Below are 25,221 nucleotides of genomic sequence, written 5' to 3' on the forward strand. Positions count from 1 at the left end.
GACTAGGCTGAGGCCTTAGTCCAGTGAGATCTCGTCGTTCTTGGAGATTCCCTCAGACACGGGACATCTGGGCAAGGCGACAGGCGACAGCAGTGACCAAAGCTGCACCTTTGCCAGACCCATCCTCTGACTGCAAAAAGGTGACCGTGCAGTGCGGGGCTAGCTCCCGAACTGTAGCCGACACCAGCCTGGAGAAGCTGTGAGGAGAAATGGTTGAGGTCAGCCCAGGCTGGTCCAGCCCACCTGGCCGTGCCTCCCGGCCTGACCCACCTATCCAGACTCACTGAGGGTGTAATTTGTAGAGTGTCCCATCCACTCCCACGGACACGGTCAGCTCCTGCAGGCCCCGGTTCTCACGCATCTTTTCCACTACAGCAGCCACACCTGCCCCACAGAGTTGGGCTGCCCTCCGAGACACAGCCTGGCACACTTCTAGGACCATCAGGGCATCATCAGAGGTCAGAGTCAACCCCAGATCTTCCAGGATGGCTCGGACCTGACGAAGGGCCAGGCTGTCACTGAAGCCAGGAAGGAACAGAACACCCTTGCATTAGCTCCCTCTCTCTGGGTTTCCCCCACTTAATCCTTGAGTGCTTCCCTCCACTACCAGCAGCACCCAGCATTCATACCCCCCACCCAGTGACAGGCTGCCTTGCAATGCAGACACCTTTCAATCTCTGAGAGAAACTTGGTCTTGAAAATGTCCCTGGTCTGAAGGCATTGAGTCTTCTGGCCCCGGAAGAGAACTCCAAGACTGGTTAAATGCAGGAGGATGTGGCGGACAATCTCCCCCAGGTACATGCCGCTGATCATCTTCTCAAACCTGTATGAGGGCGCACGCATACCCGCATGAAGTGGCGGCCCACCAGCTCTGTTCACCAGTGCAGGCCAGTGCTCACCGCCACTGCCTGGGCCCCAGGCATACCTCTGTTTGCCTGGATTGATGGATGCCTGGTCCACACTCGCATCAAAGCAGGTGCTGAACATGCCCAGCGAGCCGTCGTCCCCAAAGGCACCCCACTCCATATTGATGCACATGTGGCCTGAGTTCCCAGCTACACTTGCCACATTCCGGAGCTCCTCCATATAGCAGGCATTGGTGCCGGTTCCTGTAGACAGGCCAGGGTCGGGGTGGGAGCTGCTTACGGACACAGACAAACCCCTATGGGTCATGCTCAGGGGGCTTGAGAGCCTTCCTCCCCTGCCTCAACCTCTCCTGAACACACCAAACATCAAAATGTAGGCTCCTTACTTCTCCATCTCCCTGGTCCTGGCCTCCCTTTCTGACATTCCTGATGTAGACCTTGTCGGTACCAAAGCCTCAGAACTTCCTGTGCCCCCCACCAGTACCAACATTAGAGCATCTCCCGTGCCGTCCCAAAGTGCCCCCGAGCTGCCATCAACCGGGTCACTCCCGGGGGAGAAGTGTGGCTCCACTCTAATGCCTGTGAGGGGCTGAAGTCAAACTAGCTGGAGTGGGTCAGGGCTGGGGACCGGGCACACTGGCACAAGGACCCCCGCCGTCTGGCCAGAAGTGAGGCAGTGAATGGCTTTCTCTGCCAGGGCTTCCACAGGTCCTAATAGAAAGGAAGGAAGATCGTCATGGAGGCTCTGGGACACACGCTGGGCTCAACAGCTACACAGAGGAGGTAATGTTTGAGAAACAGGGAAAGGCATTCGCTCTGGCTCTACACCAGAGTTTCTCAACCTGGGGGTCATGACCCCTTTGGGGGTCAAGCAACCCTTTCACAGGGCCTGCCTAAGACCATCAGAAAACACATTTTTTTACATTTACATTATGATTCATAACTAGGAAAGTTACAGTTATGAAGTAGCAATGAAAATTTTATGGTTGGGGGTCACAGCATGAGGAGCTGTGTTAAAGGGTCACAGCATCGGGAAGGTGAGAACCTCTGCTCTACAGGTTTCCAACTCTGAGCAGTGGGCCCCACCCGGGACTTCTCTAATAGTTTGTGCCTCTCCTAAGCACCTACCTGCCCAGGAGAGGCCACCATCTACCAAGAGACTCGTGCTTAGGGAGCTTGAGAGTCTTCCTCCCCTGCCTTCCACCCTCCTTTAGAGCCCCAGCTCATCTCCCACTTGTTCCAGGACTGGCCCCTCTCTGATCTTAGCCTGTCTGCCCCTGCGGGTGGAGGCAGAGTCAGCTGTAAGGGCCACAGGCTGTTCTGGGCTTAATCCCTTCTGGATGCTCCGTTCTGAGATGCTCCATTCTGGATGCATCCTTTATGTGTCTTCCGACCCTTTTGTCCAGGTGCCAGATAGCCCCAGGGTAAGAGCTCACTGATGTCTTAGAACCCTCACAAGTCACCGACCTGCCATCCCCCTCCAGTGTCAAACTGAGCATGTACCACGAGCCAGGCCCTGTACCGTGCCCAGCCCCTTCTCACTCCATTCTCTTAACCTCTTGCCGCTGTACCTTAAGATGAAGACGTGGAGACTAATGAGTTACCCAAGGTCACACAGGGGGGAGCAGCAAAGCCAGTCTAGTGGAGATTCATTTACAAATGGGCAAACTGAGGCTCAGAAAGAGTCAGTGACTAAATCAGTAGCTAACTTGGATGAAATGCCCTAGTTCCAGACTCCTAGCTCAGTACAAGGGCCCAGAACTCCATTGGGTCCTACAGAAATAATCCCATATCCCCAAGGTCAGAGGAATGTCCAAACTAAGGAATCAACAGAAGGCAATGAATTATCAGGCACCAGAGGCACCAAGGGCAGGGCCTTCCTTACCGACAATGAGGCCCATCTCACAACGGGGATCATCATAGCCACAGGACATCATGGTCCCCACCGTGTCATTGACAATGGCAACCACATTCAGCTCCACTGCCTGCATACAAAAGGATGCTGCTAGTTGCTGGGCAACATAGTTGTCATGGCAACCAGCACTGGACTCAGAGGTCTCTATTATAGAGGGCCCCTTTGCTCCCCTCAAGGAAGCAAATGATACTTTGCTCCCCTCCAGGCTCGTCACAACCCCCAAAGCACCCCTGGAGGTAGGCTCCTACCTGTTTGCGCCTAATGGCTTCCCGTAATAGATATACCACGTCTTGGCCCTCGCAGCCTGATGCATTGAACCCCTTAGTCCAGTTCAGGAGGATGCCCTGAGATGGGATCAAGCAGACACGAATGTTACTCTGCCTCACGAACCACCAGAAGTACACAGTCTCCACCCTTGCCATGCAGGATCCCTTGCCCACTTTGCCCTGTGGTTGAAGGCCTTGCTTTCTCACGTCTCTCAACTCCCTAGGAAACTTTCAGTGTGAAGGAACCTATTAATAACGATTCGACCTATGTCTTCCATTATTAGTTCCAGAATACTCAGGTGGTCTGAGGTCTGGCCGCTTTAAGATGCTTGCCCAGAAGGAATGGCCCTTTGGAATTGGGCTAGGAATGAACAGAGCTGGCAGAGTGACTGCTGCATGTAGGAAAAAGGAGAATGGAGAAACTTGAGAGGCTCAAATGTCAGCAAATCCCATCCTTCCAAAGAAAAATTCCAAGAGCCATTTGAAAGGAAGTAATTCTCAGAGTTAGGCACAGCCATTTCAGTGGGAGATCCATCAGTTGTCCCAGATAGAGGCAAATGATGAGTTGAAAAGCCAGACACCTAGGGGAGGGGGGCAGGGGTGCAGCATGAGACAGACATGTCTTTCTTGTGAGCAACAGGACTTAGTAACAAGGGGCAGAACTGTACCTGGAAAAGGGCTGCACTGCTATGTATTTCTGAGGGAAAGGGTAGGCGTTAACCACAGCTATCAAAGGAAAATGGTACTGTGCAGGACCTCCCACATACAAGTGTCCAACTACTGAACTATATCCCCAGAAGAACATGGGCTCAACACACAAGCTATATTCAGTTACAAAAAAATTAATTGTGCCACATTTTTTGCATGCTCAGATTTGTACACTGAGACACACTTCCCATATCTTGTGGAGAACAGCTAAAGGAAGTGAGCATGCTTGGTCTGGAGCCAGACTAGAGGAGAGATACTAGGCAGCGGCACCATCCAGACCGTGGTGTAAGACCATGGTGGAGAAGACAGCAGAGAGAACAGCTGTGCTTCGGAGACATCAGAACAGGAGCACAGGTGAAAACAATGCGTGCAGGCTGCTGGGTAGACAAGATCGTGGTGGCCATAAGACAACCAAGGACAGAGCAGAGGCCCTCACGGGCAGCAGGCTCCTCAGCATGAAAAGCTTCCGAACAGAAACTGGAGGTGCTCAGTTTCCTGGGGGCTTGGACAAGAGGCCTAAGACTAGCCGTTCCCATGCCAGATGTCAGCGGCATGCATTGAGAAGTCATGCTGAAGGATATGATGTGTCTTGAGTGTGTTTGACCTATGGCTGTCACTCTGCCGCCTAGATTAGGCACAGCACTGTGTCCAGCTGAGAAGTAAACAAGCAAAGAAACATGTGGCCTCAAGCCTCTTCTGGAGAAAAGAACAAAATACTGCTTCCTGAAGGCAGAACACCAGAGATGTGGTTGACACCAGAGACATGGCTGACACCAGAGGCATGGTTGACACCAGGGGCATGGTTGACACCAGAGACGTGGTTGACACCAGAGACATGGTTGACATCAGGGGCATGGTTGACACCAGAGACATGGTTGACACCAGAGATATGGTTGACACCAGGGGCATGGTTGACACCAGAGGCATGGCTGACACCAGGGGCATGGTTGACACCAGAGACGTGGTTGACATCAGGGGCATGGTTGACACCAGAGATATGGTTGACCCCAGGGCATGGTTGACACCAGGGACATGATTGACATCAGAGACATGGTTGACACCAGAGACATGATTGACATCAGAGACATGGTTGACACCAGAGACATGGTTGACCCCAGAGGCATGGTTGACACCAGGGACATGGTTGACACCAGGGACATGGTTGACATCAGAGACATGGTTGACACCAGAGACATGGTTGACACCAGAGGCATGGTTGACACCAGGGGCATGGTTGACATCAGAGACATGGTTGACATCAGAGACATGGCTGACACCAGAGACATGGTTGACACCAGAGGCATGGCTGAACTAGGCAATGTATCTTCTGGTCAGCACCAACCTCGACCAGTGCAGCTCTGAAATGCCTCCTGCCCCAACCATGGGCACACCATCTTTGGAGAAAGCCAGAATGGCATGTAGTCCCAGCTCAGCAATGCCGCTCCCTTACTCAGTTTTCTTTGGCCTCCTGCCCACTCTTTAAGGATATGTGGACTGGAGGCCCTTGGGAATCCCTTCTTGGACTTAACTCCCTTACCTGGTCCAGACCAAGCTGCTTGCATGGAAAAGAGAAGGTGAATCCCAGGGGTAGGCTCTGTCCACTCAGGCCCTGCCTCTGCTGGAAGTCCACGATGCAGTCCACAATATGATCAAAGAGCTGCAGGATAGGGCATGTCAGGCGTGGGCCCTCTTCCTCCTTCTCCACCCCGGACATCAGGACCCAAACTCTAAGTACCTGCTGTCCAGAGCCCTGGGCTACGCACTCGGGGATAGAGTAGACCTGGTTGATGATCTGCACACTGCCCTCAGCCACACGTACCAATAGGACCCGGAAGTTGGTGCCCCCTAGGTCCAAGGCTAGGAAATCACCTCGCTCTGTGGGACAGAAACCCTCAGTACTAGGAGAGAAATGGTGGCTCCAGCCCCAGCACCCACTGTGACTCCCAGGAGCCCACATCCCAGGTCCACACTCCGGCCAGGTGCTCACCACTGCCATCGGGGGTGGCTCGCACGTAAGTGGGCAGCATTCGGAGGGAGGAGGCCTCTCCTCGAAGGCCCCTGATCATGGCTTCCCGCATCTCTGCCTGCACCACTTTTAGCTGCTGGAAGTCCAGCTGAAAGGGTGCCAGCGTCTCCTCCAGGATGCGCCTGTGGGCAGCCAGGCGGGCAGCCACAGCTGTCACCATCGCCACGCCCCGGCCACCGCCATCCACAGAGGGGATGAAAGAGACGTCACATTCTGGGAGCAAGAGCATTACCGTCTCCTTTAGAGTGCGGTGAAACCTACACAAACACACCGGGTACCCTCAGCGTGGCGTCTGAACCTGTGGCTGCTGGAGCCTTCGAGCTTCTCATTTTAAATAAATCCAGTCCTGAACCGGTTCCCTGGCACCAACCATACATCCACTGCCCTCTTTCCCTGGCATACACATGCCTCCTGGCCTCCCACAGCCCAGTCCAACTCCCACTCTGCCGTTCACATCCACCAGCTTGCACACATGAAACCAGAATGCCCTGGGGGTGTATACCATAAAACAAACAAACAAACAACCAAAACCATCCATGCTACCTGCTCGCCTAAGATCTTGTTCTCACAATACCTGGGGTGTCTTTCAAACACTCGCCCTCCAGTGGCCACAGCCACATGCAGCGTCTGCTGCTCCCTGGTGTGCTGGAGGCGGGCTAGGACTGCAGCCAGAGCAGCCGCGCAGAGCTGGGCAGCCCGTGTGCACACGGCCTCACACACACGCTGCACAAGTTCAGCATCCGAGGCCTCAGGGCTCAGACCCAAGCCCTGCAGGGTTTTGTGGACACAGGCGGTCCCAGTGGCGGGGCTGCAGGGAGGAAGGGAAAGACACATGGGGTGCTGATTTGGGGCTTAGGCAACCTAGTAGCTGCCCATCCCACCAAAGCCCCACAGCTGCCTTGGGGAGAGAGTACATTACCCTCTTCCAAGCAGACGCCCTTTGTCCCTTGTCTAAGCTGCCTGCCTCTCTTACTTACTCCTCCATTTGGGCCACGTGTTCCAGGGGGATGCTGTCTTGACTTAGCAAGGCATCAGAGGTGCAGCCGCCAAAGAGGACCCCGTGCTGGGCCAAGTGGACCAGCACCAGCCGCACCAGTTCACCCAAGTACAAGCCCCCAATCATCTTCTCGAACCTATGGTGGAAAGGGTAACTGGACAAAGCCCTTCATACACCCTCAGCCCACTTGAGCCCTCAAAGAGGAATCACTGTTTTCAAGGTTCCAGAAGCAAATGGCCTCCTGGAGGACAAGTGGGTTTACCCTTTCTAACCCTTCGGGTTACATCTGAGGACCTCCTAGAAAGACCCAGGACCCGGTAAAGCGGGAGACATCTCACTCAACTGTTCCTAACGCCCAACCCCCGACCCAGCAGGGCTGACTGGGAGGATCAAGGATTGGAAACTGGGTTCTAGCACTCTGAAGCTTTTCTTGCTTGAGTCTGACCTGGGACCCCCAAGGGCAAGCAAGGTGCAGACCCTCAGAAGGATGGGAAAAGGTAAGGGCCCAAGAGTGAAGGAAGTAGGTTAGAATAGCGGTAGGACGGGGCCTAGAGCAGAGTCAGGGGAACCTCCAGGGCACCACCTCTGAGCACCAGGAATTAGGGATTTGTGGTCCAGGGCACGGTCGAAGGCGGTCAGCACTGGCCCGAGGGCCTCATCATCGCAGAAGGAGCCCCACTCGACGCTGACACAGGAGCGGCCGCGGTCCTCATCCAGAGCTTTCACGTGCCGTGCCTCCTCCATGTAACACGCATTGGTGCCGGCGTCTGGCAAGGAGGACCCGTCAGAGCCTGCCCACCGAGCAGCTATCACCCTTCATCACAAATGGCCCATGGCTTACCTACAACAAGGCCAACTTCACAGGGCCTGGTGCCCAGGTCACAGCCCATCATGGTGCCCACTGTGTCATTCACCATGGCCACCACATCAATACTGTAGGTCTGGGCGATGGAGAGAACAGGGAGTCAGAGTCAGCCTGGGTGGCCAGAGCGCCGAGGCTTCGGAGCAGATACCCAGAGTCGGGCCCATGTTCCCCTCCCATCCCCTCCCCCAGCTCAGGCTCTCGGGATCGCGGAGGCTCCTCCCGCTCATAGGACCGGGAAGGTGGTCCCAAAGCTGAGTGCCTTCTTGAGGACCGACCCATGCTTGTCTCACCACAGCCTGGCCTGGCACCTCAAGTTATCCCTTCTAATGGGACTTCCAATCAGTACCTTGGGGTTAGTCCAAGAGGACTTGCCCTTCTAGAGCACTGGGATTTGGACATACACGCTCCTCTTACATTTGATCTTCCTCTAGAGCCTCGGCTCAGGCGTAAGACAAACTGCTCCTTCCCTGCGCCCTCTGCTGCTACTAGAGTTATCTGAACACAGGGGCAATCTTTTATTAGAACACTTTCCCTTCCAGAATGGGAGGATCTTGAGGGCTGGGTCCTAGGTGTTTTCATGTCCCCAGGGCATGGTCATTTCAGGTGAGTCTTTAATTGCTAGCTGTGGGAGCAACATTAACCCCAGGGTCAAACGGGATAAAAGCTGTGCACAGGAAAGGAAAGCAGGACCTTCCAGAAACACAGGCACGACCTACAGACGCCAAGCCCAGGCCAGCAGGGCCAGCTCTCCATCACCCTGACCTTCACTCACCCCCTGCCTCTGAATGGCCTCTCTTAGCAGCTGGACCACATCCTGGCCTTCCACACCACTGCACCTAAAGCCTTTTGTCCAGGAAATGAGAGTGCTCTGGGGGCAGAAAAGCGGGGTTGTTTTTTTCCCTTGTGGCCTTCACAAGAGCTGCGGTCTCTTTCCACCCAGCAGCCCCGATGTGTCCCCCACCTCACCTTGTCCAAGCCTGTCTGGTGACAAGGGAAAGAGAAATTGAACCCCAGCTTCAGAGCCTGATTCTTCACAGAGTGTGCATCCAGGAATGCAGACAGACAGTGGGCGGCAAAGTCAAAGAGCTGTGGGGACATGGTGAGGGCTGAGCGCTGACCACCTGAGCCCCAGCCACCACCCAAGCCAAGCCCCAGAGGACGCCCAGGGACTGCTCACCTGCTGGCCAGAGCCCAGCATCACCTCTGGAGGGATCTCAAACTCCTGGCTCTTGGGCTCCACACTACGCTCTTTGGTGCCTGTCAATGTCACCCACAACACACGGAGGGAGGCTCCTGTAGCCCCCAGCTCCAGCACCAGGAAGTCTCCCTGCTCTAGAGGACAAACAGGTCATAGAAAGACATGCAGTTGGCAACACCAAGGCTGCCTACCTCCCAGAAAAACTCCCCAAGTCCGAGAAGCTCAGTAAAAGGGGCCCTTAGAGGTGGTGGACAAAGATAAGGAACTTCCCCTTCCCCCAGATCAGAACACACTCCCTATGCCTGGCTACCATTCTAGTCTGGGCTACCCACCGGTGCCATGTGGTGTGGATGCCACATAGGTGGGCAACATCCGGACAGAAGGGGCAGGACTGTCCTGTCCCTTCAGTGACTGCTCCATGGCGCACAGAAGACCAGCTTGGATCCGCTGCAGCTGTGTCTTGGTCACTCTGAACTGTTGCAAGCATTCCTGTGCCTAAGAAGAAGCAAACCAACATCTGGAAGGAGGCCATTCTCCATTCAGCTAGGACAGAGGACTGTCCTGCCTGACGCAGCCCGCCTTCTCAGGCCCTCGCTTTCCAGGGGCTGCTAGCATCCTGCTCCATCCTCCCTGAGCCTCACGGTCTTCAAGTCCCCCTCCTTCTCACACCTTGGCTCTCTTGCTGTGCAAAGCCTACCCCAAGCTCCTGCATCCCTCTTTGTGCTCCATGTCCCGGGGACTTCCTCTCAGCTCCTACATCCTCTACCCTGCCCATCTAGCTTTTGAAATGTAAGGTTTGGTGAAGCCCCTCTCAGGATGCTATAATTGCTTTCCTGTTCTCCAGAACAAGCGTGCTGTGGTGGTCTCTCCATGAGTGAACAAAGGCAGAACAAACTTCATACCCCAGGGCTTGCCTCCCCAACCCCCTCACAGACTCTGGAGCCTGAACAAGCCCACCACCGGGATACACAGAGACCACAGAGCAGAAGATGGCCTTCCCTTCAGTTGGCCATTCTTCCCAACACATCATCTACACCCTGCTGAACACCTAGCACCATTCCAAACACTGCCCACCATACAGCTAAACAAGTCCCGCTCCTGCTGACCTCTGCTGAGCCCCTTGTGGAAGGCAGGGTCAACATACAGTATGGTCCTGGTACTGATGGAGGCTACTGAAAATGGAGAGGCGGGATCAGGAGTGTATGACTAGGGAGAAGTCACATCTTTAGAGATGAGTGAAGGAGGCTTTACCAGTGGTGACCTCAATGAAGGAAGAGGAAGAGCCATCTGACATCCCGAGGGAAGAGAATAAAAAGATTTTCTCCGCAGCAAGGGGCATGTTTTGGGGAACAAGGGGGCAGGTTTGGGGGAACAAAGGGGCAGGTTTGGGGGAATATGGGCCTGGGAGTGGGTCAGAGCTTGATGGGAAGGCTGAGAGGATGAGAAGGTGAAGGATGTGACATCAGGGTCTCACTCTACTAGAAGCTCAAGAAACAGGGAGACCACAGCCCTCAGCTCTGCGGAGAAGCTTCCCTTGGCTGACCCTCTTGTTCATCCACCAAGGAAGCCGTATTTGTTGGAGGGCCGCAGCTCAGTAGCTCCACCTTTATCAGATTTTCCCCCCAAGGCCCCATCTCCTGCGGCACAGGAATTCTATTCTGATGACCCAGTCCCCAAACTGGACACAAATCTGAGAAGCAGCTTAGGTGCCTGGAGAACAAAGGCCCTCTAAAGCAGTGGTTCTCAACATGTGGGTTGTGACCCCCTTGGGAGTCGAACAACCTTTTCGCAGGGGTCGCCTAAGACCATTAGAAAACACAGATGTTTATATTATGGTTCATAACAGTAGCAAAATTGCAGTTATGAGGTAGCAATGAAAATAATTTTATGGTTGGGGGTCACCACCACATGAGGAACTGTGTTAAAGGTCACAGCATGAGAATTACTGATCTAAAGAGAGCAAGGGTGAGAAAGGGAGGTGAGGAGGATGACGCCAACCCCTCTTCATGAAGAGTTGGGGGGTAGCTCCCTAAGGAGGCTCATCATCCTAACTTGAGTCCAAGACATCCCGTTATATGTTTACACTGGAACAGATGCTTCCGGACACTAGGAGGGGCTGTTTCTGTGTTATAAATAAGGAAGCTGAGGCTTGGAGAGAGCAAGCCATATCTGCCCAGCCCAAGGAGCTCTGAAGGGGAAGGGTGGATTGCGAACCCAGGTTGACCTGACTATAAAGATGTTCCCATATCAATGGGAAGTTTGATAAAAACCTAGCATCTCCCATGAAAAAACCAAACATGATAAAAATCCAGACAAAAAAAGCAAGAGAAGACCTCAGTCCTCACTCTGCCCCTCTCTGGCTCTTTGATCCCAGGAAAGTCATGGCAATCTAGGCCTCAGGTATCTCCTATACAAATTGTGAATGTCCTACTTAGAAGTTACCCAGTGCTGGGAACCACATCCTGCTTGTGGAGCTAAGGACCACGGCAAGAGCTCTGAACAGGACTTGGAATTTGTTAACTGAATAGTTGGGGTGACCTAAGCATTAAAAGGGATTTAGCTTGATCAATATAGTAAGTTCCAGGCCAGCACAGGCTACACAGTAAGACCTTGTTTTAAAAAAAAAAAAAAAAAAGCAGGGCGTGGGGGACACAGTGTACATAAAAGTGGAGAGGCATTGTTCAGATGGGAAGTGTTTTGGCATTGCTGGATGGGCACAGTGGGAACATGGAGAAGTTACTAGCTTGGGCAGATTCATCGTTTTCTTCCTCTCTGAGAGACTATGAGGTGACTAAGACACACACACACACACACACACACACACACACACACACACACACACACACACACACACTGACTTCTCTAGTAGACTGCAGTAGGGTGTACACTATCCAGAAGCCATCAGAACCTCTCCTTTTTGCCCCCCTGGCACAGAAGGGGGATCTCCTCAGGAGAGTGAGGAGAACGGCACTGGAGGTGTTGACTCCTGCGGACTGTTTCCACCAGCTTGCCGTACCAGTCAGTTTGGCTCCATCACATCCACCACCTGTTTGAGTGAGTGACCTCCTCTGTCAAGTGCAAACAGTAGTGCAAAGAGGGCCGGGCTGGGGGACTAAACCAGTGCCAGACAGTGTGTGACACAACACCCTCTGAAGTCAGGCTTCTTTCTACAGTGAGGGGACACAGTTAGCCTAGTGGGTCTGATTCTACACCCACAGGTAACAAACAGAGACCTCGGCCGGGCGGTGGTGGCACACGACTTTAATCCCAGCACTTGGAAGGCAGAGCCAGGTGGATCTCTGTGAGTTCGAGGCCAGCCTGGGCTACAGAGTGAGATCCAGGACAGGTACCAAAACTACACAGAGAAACCCTTTCCTGAAAAATCAAAAAACAAACAAACAAACAAAAAAAAAAAACCAAAACACAGAGACCTCTGCAAAGGTCTGGCAAGGGACTAGAAGATGCAGTCAGACACTGATGACACGTGATTAGCCCCTCAACCTACATATGGCTATGGAAAGGAGTCTGAAGGGAAGCCGGGGTTGTTGAGTGGGGTCCCTGGCTGCAGAGCATTTGGTATCCCCGCGAAGCCCTGCAAAGCCCTAGGGCATTTGTTAAACCCAGGTACACACCACAAAGCCAGCACAGCAGATGTGGGACCTGTGCAGGGGTCTCAGGGCAGGAAGTAAGAAGGGACATGATGATGACCTGGGAACAAGCCCTGGTACAGACAGCAGCCATTGCACATATCTGGGGCCCCGCTATGGGCAGAACATAGAGGAAACATTTACTGCAGCAACCTGAGGCACAGGTTGCACAAAGGAGAGGGGTGTGTGTGTGTGTGTGTGTGTGTGTGTGTGTGTGTGTGTGTGTGAAACTCAGTTACAGTAATGCCACCACAGTTGGATAATAAACCTAGTAAACATGTCAGAGCACATGACAGAAAACTACAGGAACTACAGACGGGATGATCCAAGTCCACTTCGCTGAGCATCGCCTCTTGGCTGTTCCTTTATCTCCACAGGCTTTCTATTTTTTAAATTTGAAGAGAATGTTCAAATAATTCAAGTCATTTTCCTCTGCTTTTCTGATGAGGAAATGGAGACCAAGAGTTATGAAATGGTTTACATAAGCATTTTCTGCTCCAGGGTGTGGTAGGTGAAGACTTCAGAATCTTAGTCAAGATGAAGGGAGGCTGGGGATGTGGTGGTGGCATAAAGCCCCGGACTCAATCCTCACAGCACCAAAACCAAACCAAGAGGAGAGAAGAAAAGAAAGATAGAGGAGAAAGAGAGGGAGGGGGCGGGGGAGAGGGAGGATGAGAAGGAGAGAGGGAAGGAGGGAGGGAGTGTGGGAGGGAGAGAGAAATATTGACTTCTAAGGAAACCAGTCAGCACTAGTCACCTCGGGGGCCTGAACGCAGTGACCGAGGGCCTGACTGCCATGATCGCAGGAGGAAACTGTGCCAGAGAGAGACTGGAGAGAAGAGGACTCAAGGACTCAGCTCCTAGCCTATAATGTGTGTGTGTGTGTGTGTGTGTGTGTGTGTGTGTGTGTGTGTGTGTGTACTTGTGTAAGTGTGAATATAATATAACATTTAGAAAGAGGGCTAAGAAATGGTAACATTAAATGACAAGAAAGGATGGAATGGAGCCAGAGGGATACACGAATCATGAAAGGGTCATAAGGCTAATTTTTGAAAGTTTTAATTCTATCAGGATTTTTTTTTTCTTCTTCTTCTTCCTTTTTTGTGGTAGATAAGTCTGTAAAAGTGTATTGATAGTGAAAGCACAAGCATTTCACAAGAGAACCCTTTATTTTACTTTCTTTTTAAAGAACATGGGGAGGGCCTTTCTGGGTATGCCAGCTCTTGTAGGGCAAGTGTGGCATCTATGTGGCAACCTGGCAAAAGCGGCACTTTAAAGCCGACAGTCCTCAGTATAAGCTCGTATTCCTAAACGAGTCGTCTTCATCTCTAAGCCCCTCCTCCCGAAACCGATCTACACCTTGCAGTCATTTGGAGTTTCAAAAGAGATTGGAGATTAGCAGCTCAGCAAACTGTAAAGAGACCACAGTGTGTGAGCCCAGCAACCCATACCTCTAGTTACCATATCCTCGGTAGTCTTAAGTAAGCACAGAATTGGAACCCAGTGCTAGGCTTACCAGTTGTGAGCTATCTGAGGGCCTCGGCATGCCCTCCTGTGGGCATCTTGAGGCTCCTTCTCCAGACTGCAAAGCAACAGTCCCAATGGTGGCCATGCTTCCACAATGACTACTGACGACCTAGAGGGAAAAAGGGATGGCTGGGATCAAGAACATTTACTCCATAGGCTCCAAGAGGCAATAACCCAGACCCACAACTTCTTTCCTTCTAAAGGGACCAAGAAGGGAGTTGTAAACAATTAAACTTAATAATTTAATAATATAATATCATAATATAATATATTATATATTATATTAATATATATTTTTAATAATGTAAGAATAAAAACTTCTGACAGTAAGGATCCTTTAGCAATCCACCAGAAGGCAGTTATTTTCCAGAAGCATTTGTAATGAGAGAGCATAGGAAAGCTGATTCCAAGCTCAAATGCTCATTCACATAGATCCTCTGGTTCCTAACGCCCACCATGAACGATTCTGGTAAAGTAGATGCAGGCCCTGCCCTCGGGGATTTTGTAGCCGTACCAAACATCACGGCAGGATCAGCACAAGCAGTGACGGAACACAGGAATAATTATGCCACTGTGACTGGGAGGTCAGGGACCTGGAAGTAAGAAGGGACCCAAAACCAAGCAGGCTGGCTTTTGGGAAAAGCCAAGCACTTAAGTTTCATTTTGAGGTAGAAGGACATGAGACAGAGAAATGTGCCAAGGGGTGTGTGCTTTAGAAATTGAATCTGTGCTTTAGAAAGGGATGGACTAATGGCATGCACTTGGATGACCTTCAGCTTCAGCATCTGGAATACAGCAGGAGATGGCGTCCACCCTCATAGGGCTGCTGTTGTACCAAATAGCACAAGGCCTGGGAGAGACTTTGTGAAATTCAGTGTGTAACAAAAACCTCAATTCATGGGTGGACTTTGGACAGGACAGTGAAGCAGAATGGAGCCAGGACCCCAGTTCTCCACAAGATGACTGTACCAGACCTCCCAAACTTGAGGTCCATTTTCCTCATCTGTGGAATGAGGATCAATTTGCCAGAAGGCTAAATGGAGCAAAAGTGAACAAGATCTTGTTTAGAGTGCAGGTTTACATCCATTTAGCAGAATCTGAACTGAAACTCGATTATTCTCAGTTCTCTCTCAAACACATGAAAAAAAGTATAATGAGAGGAGCTAGTGAACCTTGTCACACCATCAGAGTCTGTAGAAATGTCAGGTATTCAGCTTAGCTGAGCTACTACCACTACTGTTCCTACTGTCCCAGCCAACCCTAGGGGAACCTACGGTAGCTCTGATGCCATGCAGATGTGAAGGAGACAATCCAGTCAAGACAGCACAACAGTCCACTGGGACTCTCCCTTCATTGCAAAAACAAAACCCAGAGCATCCTCTCCCGACCCCGGCACCACTAAAACCTCCGTGTCAGGGCTTCCGAATCAACCAGTGACCTACGCACGATCGGGGGGAGAGGTTCCTTGAACTCAGGAAAGGCAGATTCATTTCCCCATTCTTCTCCCACACATCTATCTCTGCTTGACTAGAAGCATCAGGAAGTTTGCTTGGAAGGGAGCAGTCACTTAGGACCTAACTGGGGCTCTGAGAAAAAATTTTCTTGCCTGTCTTCTCTTTCCTGTCCCCACAACCACAGACTATTCCAACAATCCTGAGTGATACCTCTGCTTCCTCAGATCGAAGCTTGCCCTGCTCACACACTCATGGCTCCCGTGCACACAGCACACTGTGGAGAACTGCAGGACCCTGCTCACACACTCATGGCTCCCGTGCAGTACACTATGGAGGACTGCAGGACCCTGCTCACACACTCATGGCTCCCATGCAGTACACTGTGGAGGACTGCAGGACCCTGCTCACACACTCATGGCTCCGTGCACACAGCACACTGTGGAGGACTGCAGGACCCTGCTCACACACTCATGGCTCCCGTGCACACAGCAGTACACTGTGGAGAACTGCAGGACCCTGCTCACACACTCATGGCTCCCGTGCACACAGCAGCACACTGTGGAGAACTGCAGGACCCTGCTCACACACTCATGGCTCCCGTGCAGTACACTGTGGAGGACTGCAGGGCCCTGCTCACACACTCATGGCTCCTGTGCAGTACACTGTGGAGGACTGCAGGACCCTGCTCACACACTCATGGCTCCCGTGCAGTACACTGTGGAGGACTGCAGGACCCTGCTCACACACTCATGGCTCCCGTGCAGTACACTGTGGAGGACTGCAGGACCCTGCTCACACACTCATGGCTCCCGTGCACACAGCACACTGTGGAGGACTGCAGGACCCTGCTCACACACTCATGGCTCCCGTGCACACAGCACACTGTGGAGAACTGCAGGACCCTGCTCACACACTCATGGCTCCCATGCACACACAGTACACTATGGAGGACTGCAGGACCCTGCTCACACACTCATGGCTCCCGTGCACACAGTACACTGTGGAGGACTGCAGGACCCTGCTCACACACTCATGGCTCCCGTGCACACAGCAGCACACTGTGGAGGACAGGACTGCAGGACCCTGCTCACACACTCATGGCTCCCGTGCAGTACACTATGGAGGACTGCAGGACCCTGCTCACACACTCATGGCTCCCGTGCACACAGTACACTGTGGCGGACTGCAGGACCCTGCTCACACACTCATGGCTCCCATGCACACAGTACACTGTGGCGGACTGCAGGGCCCTGCTCACACACTCATGGCTCCCGTGCACACAGTACACTGTGGAGGACTGCAGGACCCTGCTCACACACTCATGGCTCCCGTGCACACAGCAGCACACTGTGGAGGACAGGACTGCAGGACCCTGCTCACACACTCATGGCTCCCATGCACACAGCAGCACACTGTGGCGGACTGCAGGACCCTGCTCACACACTCATGGCTCCCGTGCACACAGCACACTGTGGAGGACTGCAGGACCCTGCTCACACACTCATGGCTCCCGTGCAGTACACTGTGGAGGACTGCAGGACCCTGCTCACACACTCATGGCTCCGTGCACACAGCACACTGTGGAGGACTGCAGGGCCCTGCTCACACACTCATGGCTCCCGTGCACACAGCAGTACACTGTGGAGGACTGCAGGGCCCTGCTCACACACTCATGGCTCCCGTGCACACAGTACACTGTGGCGGACTGCAGGACCCTGCTCACACACTCATGGCTCCCATGCACACAGTACACTGTGGAGAACTGCAGGACCCTGCTCACACACTCATGGCTCCCGTGCAGTACACTGTGGAGGACTGCAGGACCCTGCTCACACACTCATGGCTCCCGTGCACACAGCACACTGTGGAGGACTGCAGGACCCTGCTCACACACTCATGGCTCCGTGCACACAGCACACTGTGGAGGACTGCAGGACCCTGCTCACACACTCATGGCTCCCGTGCAGTACACTGTGGAGGACTGCAGGACCCTGCTCACACACTCATGGCTCCGTGCACACAGCACACTGTGGAGGACTGCAGGACCCTGCTCACACACTCATGGCTCCCGTGCACACAGCAGCACACTGTGGCGGACTGCAGGACCCTGCTCACACACTCATGGCTCCCGTGCACACAGCACACTGTGGAGAACTGCAGGACCCTGCTCACACACTCATGGCTCCCGTGCACACAGTACACTGTGGAGGACTGCAGGGCCCTGCTCACACACTCATGGCTCCCGTGCACACAGTACACTGTGGAGAACTGCAGGACCCTGCTCACACACTCATGGCTCCCGTGCACACAGTACACTGTGGAGGACTGCAGGGCCCTGCTCACACACTCATGGCTCCCGTGCACACAGCACACTGTGGAGGACTGCAGGACCCTGCTCACACACTCATGGCTCCCGTGCACACAGCACACTGTGGAGAACTGCAGGACCCTGCTCACACACTCATGGCTCCGTGCACACAGTACACTGTGGAGAACTGCAGGGCCCTGCTCACACACTCATGGCTCCCGTGCACACAGCAGCACACTGTGGCGGACTGCAGGACCCTGCTCACACACTCATGGCTCCCGTGCACACAGTACACTGTGGAGAACTGCAGGACCCTGCTCACACACTCATGGCTCCCGTGCACACAGTACACTGTGGCGGACTGCAGGACCCTGCTCACACACTCATGGCTCCCATGCACACAGTACACTGTGGCGGACTGCAGGACCCTGCTCACACACTCATGGCTCCCATGCACACAGTACACTGTGGAGGACTGCAGGACCCTGCTCACACACTCATGGCTCCCATGCACACAGTACACTGTGGAGGACTGCAGGACCCTGCTCACACACTCATGGCTCCCGTGCACACAGCACACTGTGGAGGACTGCAGGACCCTGCTCACACACTCATGGCTCCCATGCACACAGTAAACTGTGGAGGACTGCAGGACCCTGCTCACACACTCATGGCTCCCGTGCACACAGCAGCACACTGTGGCGGACTGCAGGGCCCTCATATGCACTTACCCTAAGCCTCTTCTCCCTACTCCTCACTTCAAACTCCAGCCACACCGACTCCTGCTCTTCCACTTTTTAGTCTTCACTGAAGTTGTTCCCCAGTCTGGAGGGCTAGCCTCATAACCTTGTGATGTCTGAGTCACCTCTGTATCTTCAATGCCAGGACAGGGTTGGGCAAATGTAGGCCTGGGGCTCATGCCTGTAAACCCAGCACTCGGTTGGCTGAGGCAGGAGTATCCTGAGTTTGAGGACAACCTGGGCCACACAGTAAGACCCTGTCTCAAAAGGTGGCAATAATTTGGTAAACCAAAAAATTATTTCTGACAAATCCCTCCTAAGTTACATATACCAACACTTAGTTTCCCAATCTGTCAGAGGAGGACACACATTGAAAGAGTCTGTTAAAAGATACGAAGAGGCAGCTGAAGCAATTACCTTTGTTCAAGGCCCAGCTAGCATAATCATTCCCTTACTCATCTGCTCACCCATTCAACATTTACTCAGCACATGGCAGACTATGAAGCTCCCTCCAAGGAACCCAGTATTTAAACTCTAGGTCAATGCATTCAGGCCTATCTCTCCCTTGAGTGACAGACATGTCTTCATTCCTCCATCACCAGAACCAGCCCCAAGTCTGCCCATGTGTGAACTCCATCAGTGACATGGGGTGAGTGTTTCTTTTGCATGACATTCTAGAGGCCCCTCCTGAGTCTGGGTACTGCTATCACCATTGAGGACTAGTGGTAAGGTCTTTCTAGCCTCCATTAGCTATAGGATATGCTAAGGAAGAGGGCTTGGGATGAGGCATGCAGCAGTTAGAAGAAGAGCTTACCTGGGAGATGTGGAAGTTGATTACCTTCCTCTGGTCTCAGCTCTTCTCCCAAATATGAGGACCGTGGTGACCCTGAACTGAACTCAAAAGTGAAACTCAGGGATGACTTGCTATAAACTCCCCAAGCTCCACCCACCTTCTTCTTCTTCAGCCACCACTTAACAGACACATGCTAATTCAGGAAAGTGCACTTCCCTACAAATCTGCCCTAAGAGGAGCCGGGGCAGGCAGGACCATGGTACAAACAAGCAAGATGATCACAGGAAGTTGGAGGCCCCAATTTTGTTAAGGATTCCAAAACATTCTCTCTGCATTGCTAGGAGCTCTGTTGCTTTATAAAGTCTAAGTTTTGAAGTGGTAAGTTCCTTGGAAGAAGCAGAGACCAGCCTGGAAATATGTGGTTGCAACAGGCAACTTTTCAAAATGTTGCAAGTAGAACTGGGTAAAAAGCAAAGAGGAAGGTCATCATGACTCTGCAGGAGAGTGAGCAGGGTAGAGGTCCTTTCACAAAGAGAGCATGCATGCAGCCAATGGTCATACAGACAGGTGTCTTCAGAGAACTGGCTACAGCTCTCAGAGCCTCATGAATATGCCCATAGGTGGGAGACCTGGCCAAAGAAGTGACAGCCAGACCAGGGAATCCAGCCTTTAGTCTGTAGGCAAAGTGGAGTGAGGGGTTTGTCTGCAGGTCTCCCCTTCTGGAAGATGGGGTTCTTAAGCTTCTGTGGAGCTCCTGGTCACTACACTCTTATTCCATTTAACTATTTCCCTGAAATGCTATCTTGGGACACTAATGTAGGAAACCAGGCACACTGCAACAATCTTCACTTTGTAACCACAGGTGTGTGTGTGTGTGTGTGTGTGTGTGTGTTCAGCCACCCCCCCCCCCAATATATCAATTAAAGAAATGAGTAATAATGAAAAGCGGTGTGCATTTGGAAGAGAGACAGATAAAGGGGCCCAGTGACCTCCAGGATTCTCTTCAGGGTACTTAGAAGAGCTTTATCTTCAAACAGTGAAAGAATTAGGACAGTCAAGAGATATGCATAATTTAGCGCTCTTGATCAAGGTATGGTTCCACTCATCACTCTCAGCTCTGATCCTGCAAGGTAGCCAGTCTTTTGATAAGCTGCTCTGTCATCCAAGGAGGCCAGTCTGAATTCTACTGGAAGGTCTGCTTTGGGGTATAGCTTCTATATCATAGTAGTCATTATTGTTTGAGAAGGAGGTGCTATTCTGTGAGACTTTGTTGTTGCTGGATACAAGATGACTGAAGGTTTAGGACAATGACTTAATTTTGTGCCTTCAGCCTTGAAGGAAGAGATAGGTTAGAGCAATGGTTCTCAACCTCTGGGTTGTGGCCCCTTGCAGGTTGAACAACCTTTGCATAGGGGTTGCCTAATTCCATCAGAAAAAAAAAACATTACACTTCATAACAGTAGCAAAATTAGTTATGAAGTAGCAACAAAGATAATTTTATGATTGGGAGTCACAACATGAGGAATTGTATTAAAGGGTTGCAGCATTAGGAAGGTGGAGAACCACTAGGTTAGAGAGAGATATACTCCTTGAGTAATCAGCATGCCCATGCAGAGAAAGTCGCAGTCAGACACAATGTCTAACAAAAGCAGCTTCTAAGTGCCTGTTACAACTCAGGCAAACTGGTGGGCACACTAAAACTTAAGGCTACTACATTAGCAGTCACACTATTACCCAGTTAGTGAAGGCCTCCACAAAACATAGATGAGCAGAGGTGGCTTTGCTGTGATCAGACCTATAAACATGGCAAGGCACAGCCCTGTCGTTTACTGGATACCAACAGACACAGAGGCTATGAAAGGTAGTCAAGAATGGTGTTGGGGAAAGCAAACTGACCATCATCTACAACATAGCACCTTGCTGAGTCTGAGGCTCTGGTCCCTTGACTTTGTTTAGTTGAGAGTATGGAACTGAATGTGAAAGGCCTAGCTGTGACTCATGACAGCTACAGTCTCTTGAGTCAACATGGGGATATGCTCCTGGAGGTTATTTTTATGACATCTTGTCCATGATTCGTAAAGTCCCATTTTCATTTCACCAGGAAGTGGCTGTGCCACAGACCTCCTAAATCAAGGCCAGTGGAGAAGGCTGAAGGTCTTGAGGTCTGAACATTTGGGCCAGTCTTGTCTGTAGCTGTAGCATGAATCTTAAAGTTCTTATTAATAAAATCAAACCTGAGGCCAGTTATTGGGGTGAACACTGGAAGATCAGAGAGACAGAACAAGCCACAGCTAACCTCACCTGGCCAACTTCTCAGCTGATCTTCTTTCCTCAGACTGGAAGCCTCTGTGTCCTCATATCCGAATGGCTCTCAGCTGAACTGTGCTGCTCAAAACCTAAAAGCTTAACCAGCCAAATGCTTCTAGTTTCTGGTCTTCACGCCTTATATATCTGTCTGTTTTTGCCATCACTCCCTGGGATTAAAGGCTCACTTCTTGGGATTAAAGGCATGTGTCACCATGCCTGGCTGTTTCCAATGTGGCCTTGAACTCACAGAAATCGAGGGATTTCTGTCTCTGGAATGCTAAGATTAAAGGCTTGAGTGCCACCATTTTCTAGCCTCTGTATCTAGTGGCTGTCTGTTCTTTGACCCCAGATAAATTTATTAGGGTGCACAATATTTTGGGGAACACAATACCACCACATGTAGCAGAGGCACAGCACTTGCCAGCAACACTCAAACAGACACCAGATGGCCACTGACCAACAAGGGAAAGTCAAGTCCTGACAAGGTTCCCTCAACACCCCTTAGTGCAGTCTTCAGTCATCAGAAACAACTGTAGAATGGAGAGAGCCAAACACAGCATAACTAGACTATCACTGCTGGGCTGGAAGGCCAGGCTTTCCCTGCTTTGAGCTTGCTCTTCTCGGCCTACAGTGCCCATAGCCAGGCAGGCAGGTCCCTAGACAATCATCCTCCACACCCTTTATGCTTTGGATATGCCCTGCAGCTCTCTCATAGGCATGAAAGACCCTAGCCCTTCAGGCTTACACCCCCAAGCCTCAGGAAAAGAGAAACTTCAAGCACCAGGAAATGAGAAACTAAAAATCTAGTTCCAAGGGCCACCTGACTCAGGCACTACTCAATCTCCCCTGCAACCATATAACAATATAAAGAGATTTCTGTTAAGAGATGTGCTCAACTGTGACTGGAATAGTTGCAGGTGTTCCAGGAAGGACCACTGTAACCTTTGTGTAAACTCCACTCCCACCCTGATACTCCCCCCTTGAGGTTTCAGGAAGAATGTACCTGTTGACGTAACTGTACCCCGTGATCACTCTGTAACCAGACCATGATCTTGTGAAATGAAATTGTATGGGAATTGTAATCTTATGGCTTTTGTGGGTTTTTCCTTTAGAAGCCCCCATGGGGCTGCAGCAAGTTGCAGCTCTTGCTGTTAGGAGCAGAGTTTGCCTGTCTGTACAGAAGCTTTAATAAATCCTCGTGCTTTTGCATCAACTGGAGTCTGGGTTCTTGGGGCACCCCACTTGAGACACTAAATTTTGGGGTCCAACAGGCACTGTACTGCTTCTGTTGTGTCTCTGTTCATTGTCTACAGTGACCTACTGATAACCACTGGCCTCTCTAACCTTTTCATCTATTTCCCCTTCAATTACAGTTATCAACAGCGGTGGGACTCCCTCCCCTAACAAGTTAGGCCCAGCTCTGACCCCAGCTTGGGGCCAGACTACTGTATTTATTAAAATCATCTGTGTTTATCTTACCTGCTCAACTGTGGGCTCTCACGTTTCTTATACACCCTTAGAGCCTCAGGATCAGGTTCTAGATTTGATAGGGAATAAGTACCCATTATCTTTTGCTAAACTCAAGAGCCCTCCCACAACAGTCCAGCGCTTTGGAAACGGCAAGCAACTTCTTCCCCACTTCCGGTGCACGGCTTCAGCACTCTTCCTAACTTGAGTGTCCACAATGTTCCATCTTCCCACTGGTAACCACCAACTTTCATTCATTGACTACTTGCCCTTTCCTCTCCCCAATTCAGATAGGTTAAAATCAACCTAAGGCTAAAGTTGCCTTGACTCACAGGCAAGAAGACCATCCCAAGCTCAAATTTCCAGTCATCAGTTTTGTGACTCAATGGAAGATCAGAGATAATACAGACAGCATGAACTTGGATATCAGACAGACCAAGGTTCAAACTCAACCCATTTTCCCAACTGATTCATGAAACTCTTCCACTTTTCTGAGTCTAAGGTTTGGGGGGGGGGTTGTTGTTGTTTTTATTATTGGGTATATGATATGAGTGTGTAGGAGGAAGTACAAGCCACGGTGTGAACATACATGTGGAGGTCAGAGGACTTTGTGTTGAACCCAGGTCATTAGGCTTATGTAGTAAGCACTTCACCTGCGGAACCATCTTGCTGGCCCTGAGTTTGAATATTCCATGTATAAAACACATCATTTCTCCACAGGATTTGCTTTAGACTTGTAAACGTGGTAGATATCAGCCTTGCTATACATTATTGGACACCAACCAGCCATACAGGCAGTAAAAGGGAGGTAAAAGGTGAAGCTGGGGAGGGCAAAATGGTAAATGGCCATCACCTGCAACACAGCATCCTGTCTAGCCAGGGATTAGTCCCTCAACTTTGTTTCACTGAAGCAGAACATGGAAGAGAATATGAAAGGCCCATCTATAAGTCATGCTTACAATAAGTGCTGCCAGAACTCCTGGGGTCCACCTACTTCTGCGTGACCCAATGTTTATCTTTGTTTTGTCAGAGACAGGGTTTCTCTACATAGCCCTGGCTGTCTTTGAATTATGGAGATCTGCTGTGAAATAATCCTCTTGTACACTGTAAAGTTTTGTCACTCAAACTGGTTTAATAAAAGATTAACCAGTAGCCCGGCAGAAAGTATAGGTGAAGTGACCAAACTAAGAATGATAGGAAGGAGAAGGGCAGAGTCAGGAGTCGCCAGCCAGACACAGAGGGAGCAGGAAATGAATGTGCCATGATAATAAAGGTACTGCCACATGGCAGAGCATAAATAAGGAATATGGGTCAACTTAAAATGTAACAGCTAGTTAGTAATAAGCCTGAGCTACTGGTTAAGCATTTATAATTCATATAAGCCTCTGTGTGTTTATTTGGGACTGGGCAATTGAAACAGGAAACGTTTGTTTACAGAGAGCAGACCAGCCTTGAACTTATGAGATCCACTTGCCTCTGCCTCCCCAGTGCAGGAATTAAAGGCATGTGCCACTACGACCAGATTTTTTTCTTTTTAAGTAGAGTCAAGATGTCTACTTCCAGGTTTGGTTCCCAAGAACTAGACCTAATCATATATTGTATTTCAGAAGATTCCAAAATAGAGCTGAAATTAGGGTGATGAAAGTAAGCTAGACTGATGCTGCATATTCATGCAAGTGCTAACCCTGCACTTACATGGACCCAAAAGCAAGGGCTTCACACCTAGTTATGAGGGAATTTTAAAGTGAGATAGCAAGAAAAAGAAGACAAGACAGTTCACATATTTGAGTTGTTATGGGTGCTATGATTGTCCAACTCTACAAGAGGATCCCTGAGAAAACGGTAAATGTATCTCAGTTGTTCCACCTGAGACATGAAGAAAATGGGTTATTTATATACTCCAACTTCTATTTTTATTGGCCAAGAGCTGCACCAGAGCACTAGTTCTTGGCACTTCCAGCTTGTGCCAACAGAAACCAAGGACACCTGTGGATGTACCGGTCTTATTAAATAAGAGACGCAGAGCCAAATGCAGAGTTAAAAGCCCAAGAGGTCAGAGCAGTAGCTAAGAGCTGAGACTAAAAACCCTTTCTTACCCTTCACTGCCGCTGCCATCCTTCCCCTTTGAAAATATGTA

At 51.1% G+C, this 25,221-nt stretch overlaps 1 protein-coding gene across 2 annotated transcripts in view; it reads right to left on the reverse strand.

The window, feature by feature from the left end:
- Positions 1-19,468, reverse strand: part of Hk3 (hexokinase 3) — a 19,608-nt gene extending 140 nt beyond the window's left edge. The window contains exons 1-19 of one of the 2 annotated variants that reach the window (XM_006976813.3): positions 19,332-19,468; positions 14,005-14,124; positions 9,174-9,336; positions 8,821-8,975; positions 8,610-8,729; positions 8,416-8,511; positions 7,620-7,719; positions 7,362-7,545; positions 6,759-6,914; positions 6,356-6,589; positions 5,743-6,038; positions 5,491-5,630; positions 5,293-5,412; positions 3,030-3,125; positions 2,752-2,851; positions 926-1,109; positions 668-823; positions 285-518; positions 1-197 (exon numbers count right to left, since the gene is read on the reverse strand). The exon at positions 1-197 is cut by the window's left edge and continues 140 nt beyond it. In XM_006976813.3, the coding sequence (XP_006976875.1) occupies positions 53-197; positions 285-518; positions 668-823; positions 926-1,109; positions 2,752-2,851; positions 3,030-3,125; positions 5,293-5,412; positions 5,491-5,630; positions 5,743-6,038; positions 6,356-6,589; positions 6,759-6,914; positions 7,362-7,545; positions 7,620-7,719; positions 8,416-8,511; positions 8,610-8,729; positions 8,821-8,975; positions 9,174-9,336; positions 14,005-14,100 (2,775 nt within the window). In that variant the 5' untranslated portion in view covers positions 14,101-14,124; positions 19,332-19,468 and the 3' untranslated portion in view covers positions 1-52. Of the gene's footprint in view, positions 198-284; positions 519-667; positions 824-925; positions 1,110-2,751; positions 2,852-3,029; positions 3,126-5,292; positions 5,413-5,490; positions 5,631-5,742; positions 6,039-6,355; positions 6,590-6,758; positions 6,915-7,361; positions 7,546-7,619; positions 7,720-8,415; positions 8,512-8,609; positions 8,730-8,820; positions 8,976-9,173; positions 9,337-14,004; positions 14,125-18,508; positions 18,627-19,331 lie in introns of those variants that run through there. The other variant, XM_042278514.2, reaches the window with a different exon arrangement.
- Positions 19,469-25,221: the final 5,753 nt, after the last annotated feature.

Source organism: Peromyscus maniculatus, chromosome 5 (assembly GCF_049852395.1).
Source record: "Peromyscus maniculatus bairdii isolate BWxNUB_F1_BW_parent chromosome 5, HU_Pman_BW_mat_3.1, whole genome shotgun sequence".
NCBI classification, from domain to species: domain Eukaryota; kingdom Metazoa; phylum Chordata; class Mammalia; order Rodentia; family Cricetidae; genus Peromyscus; species Peromyscus maniculatus.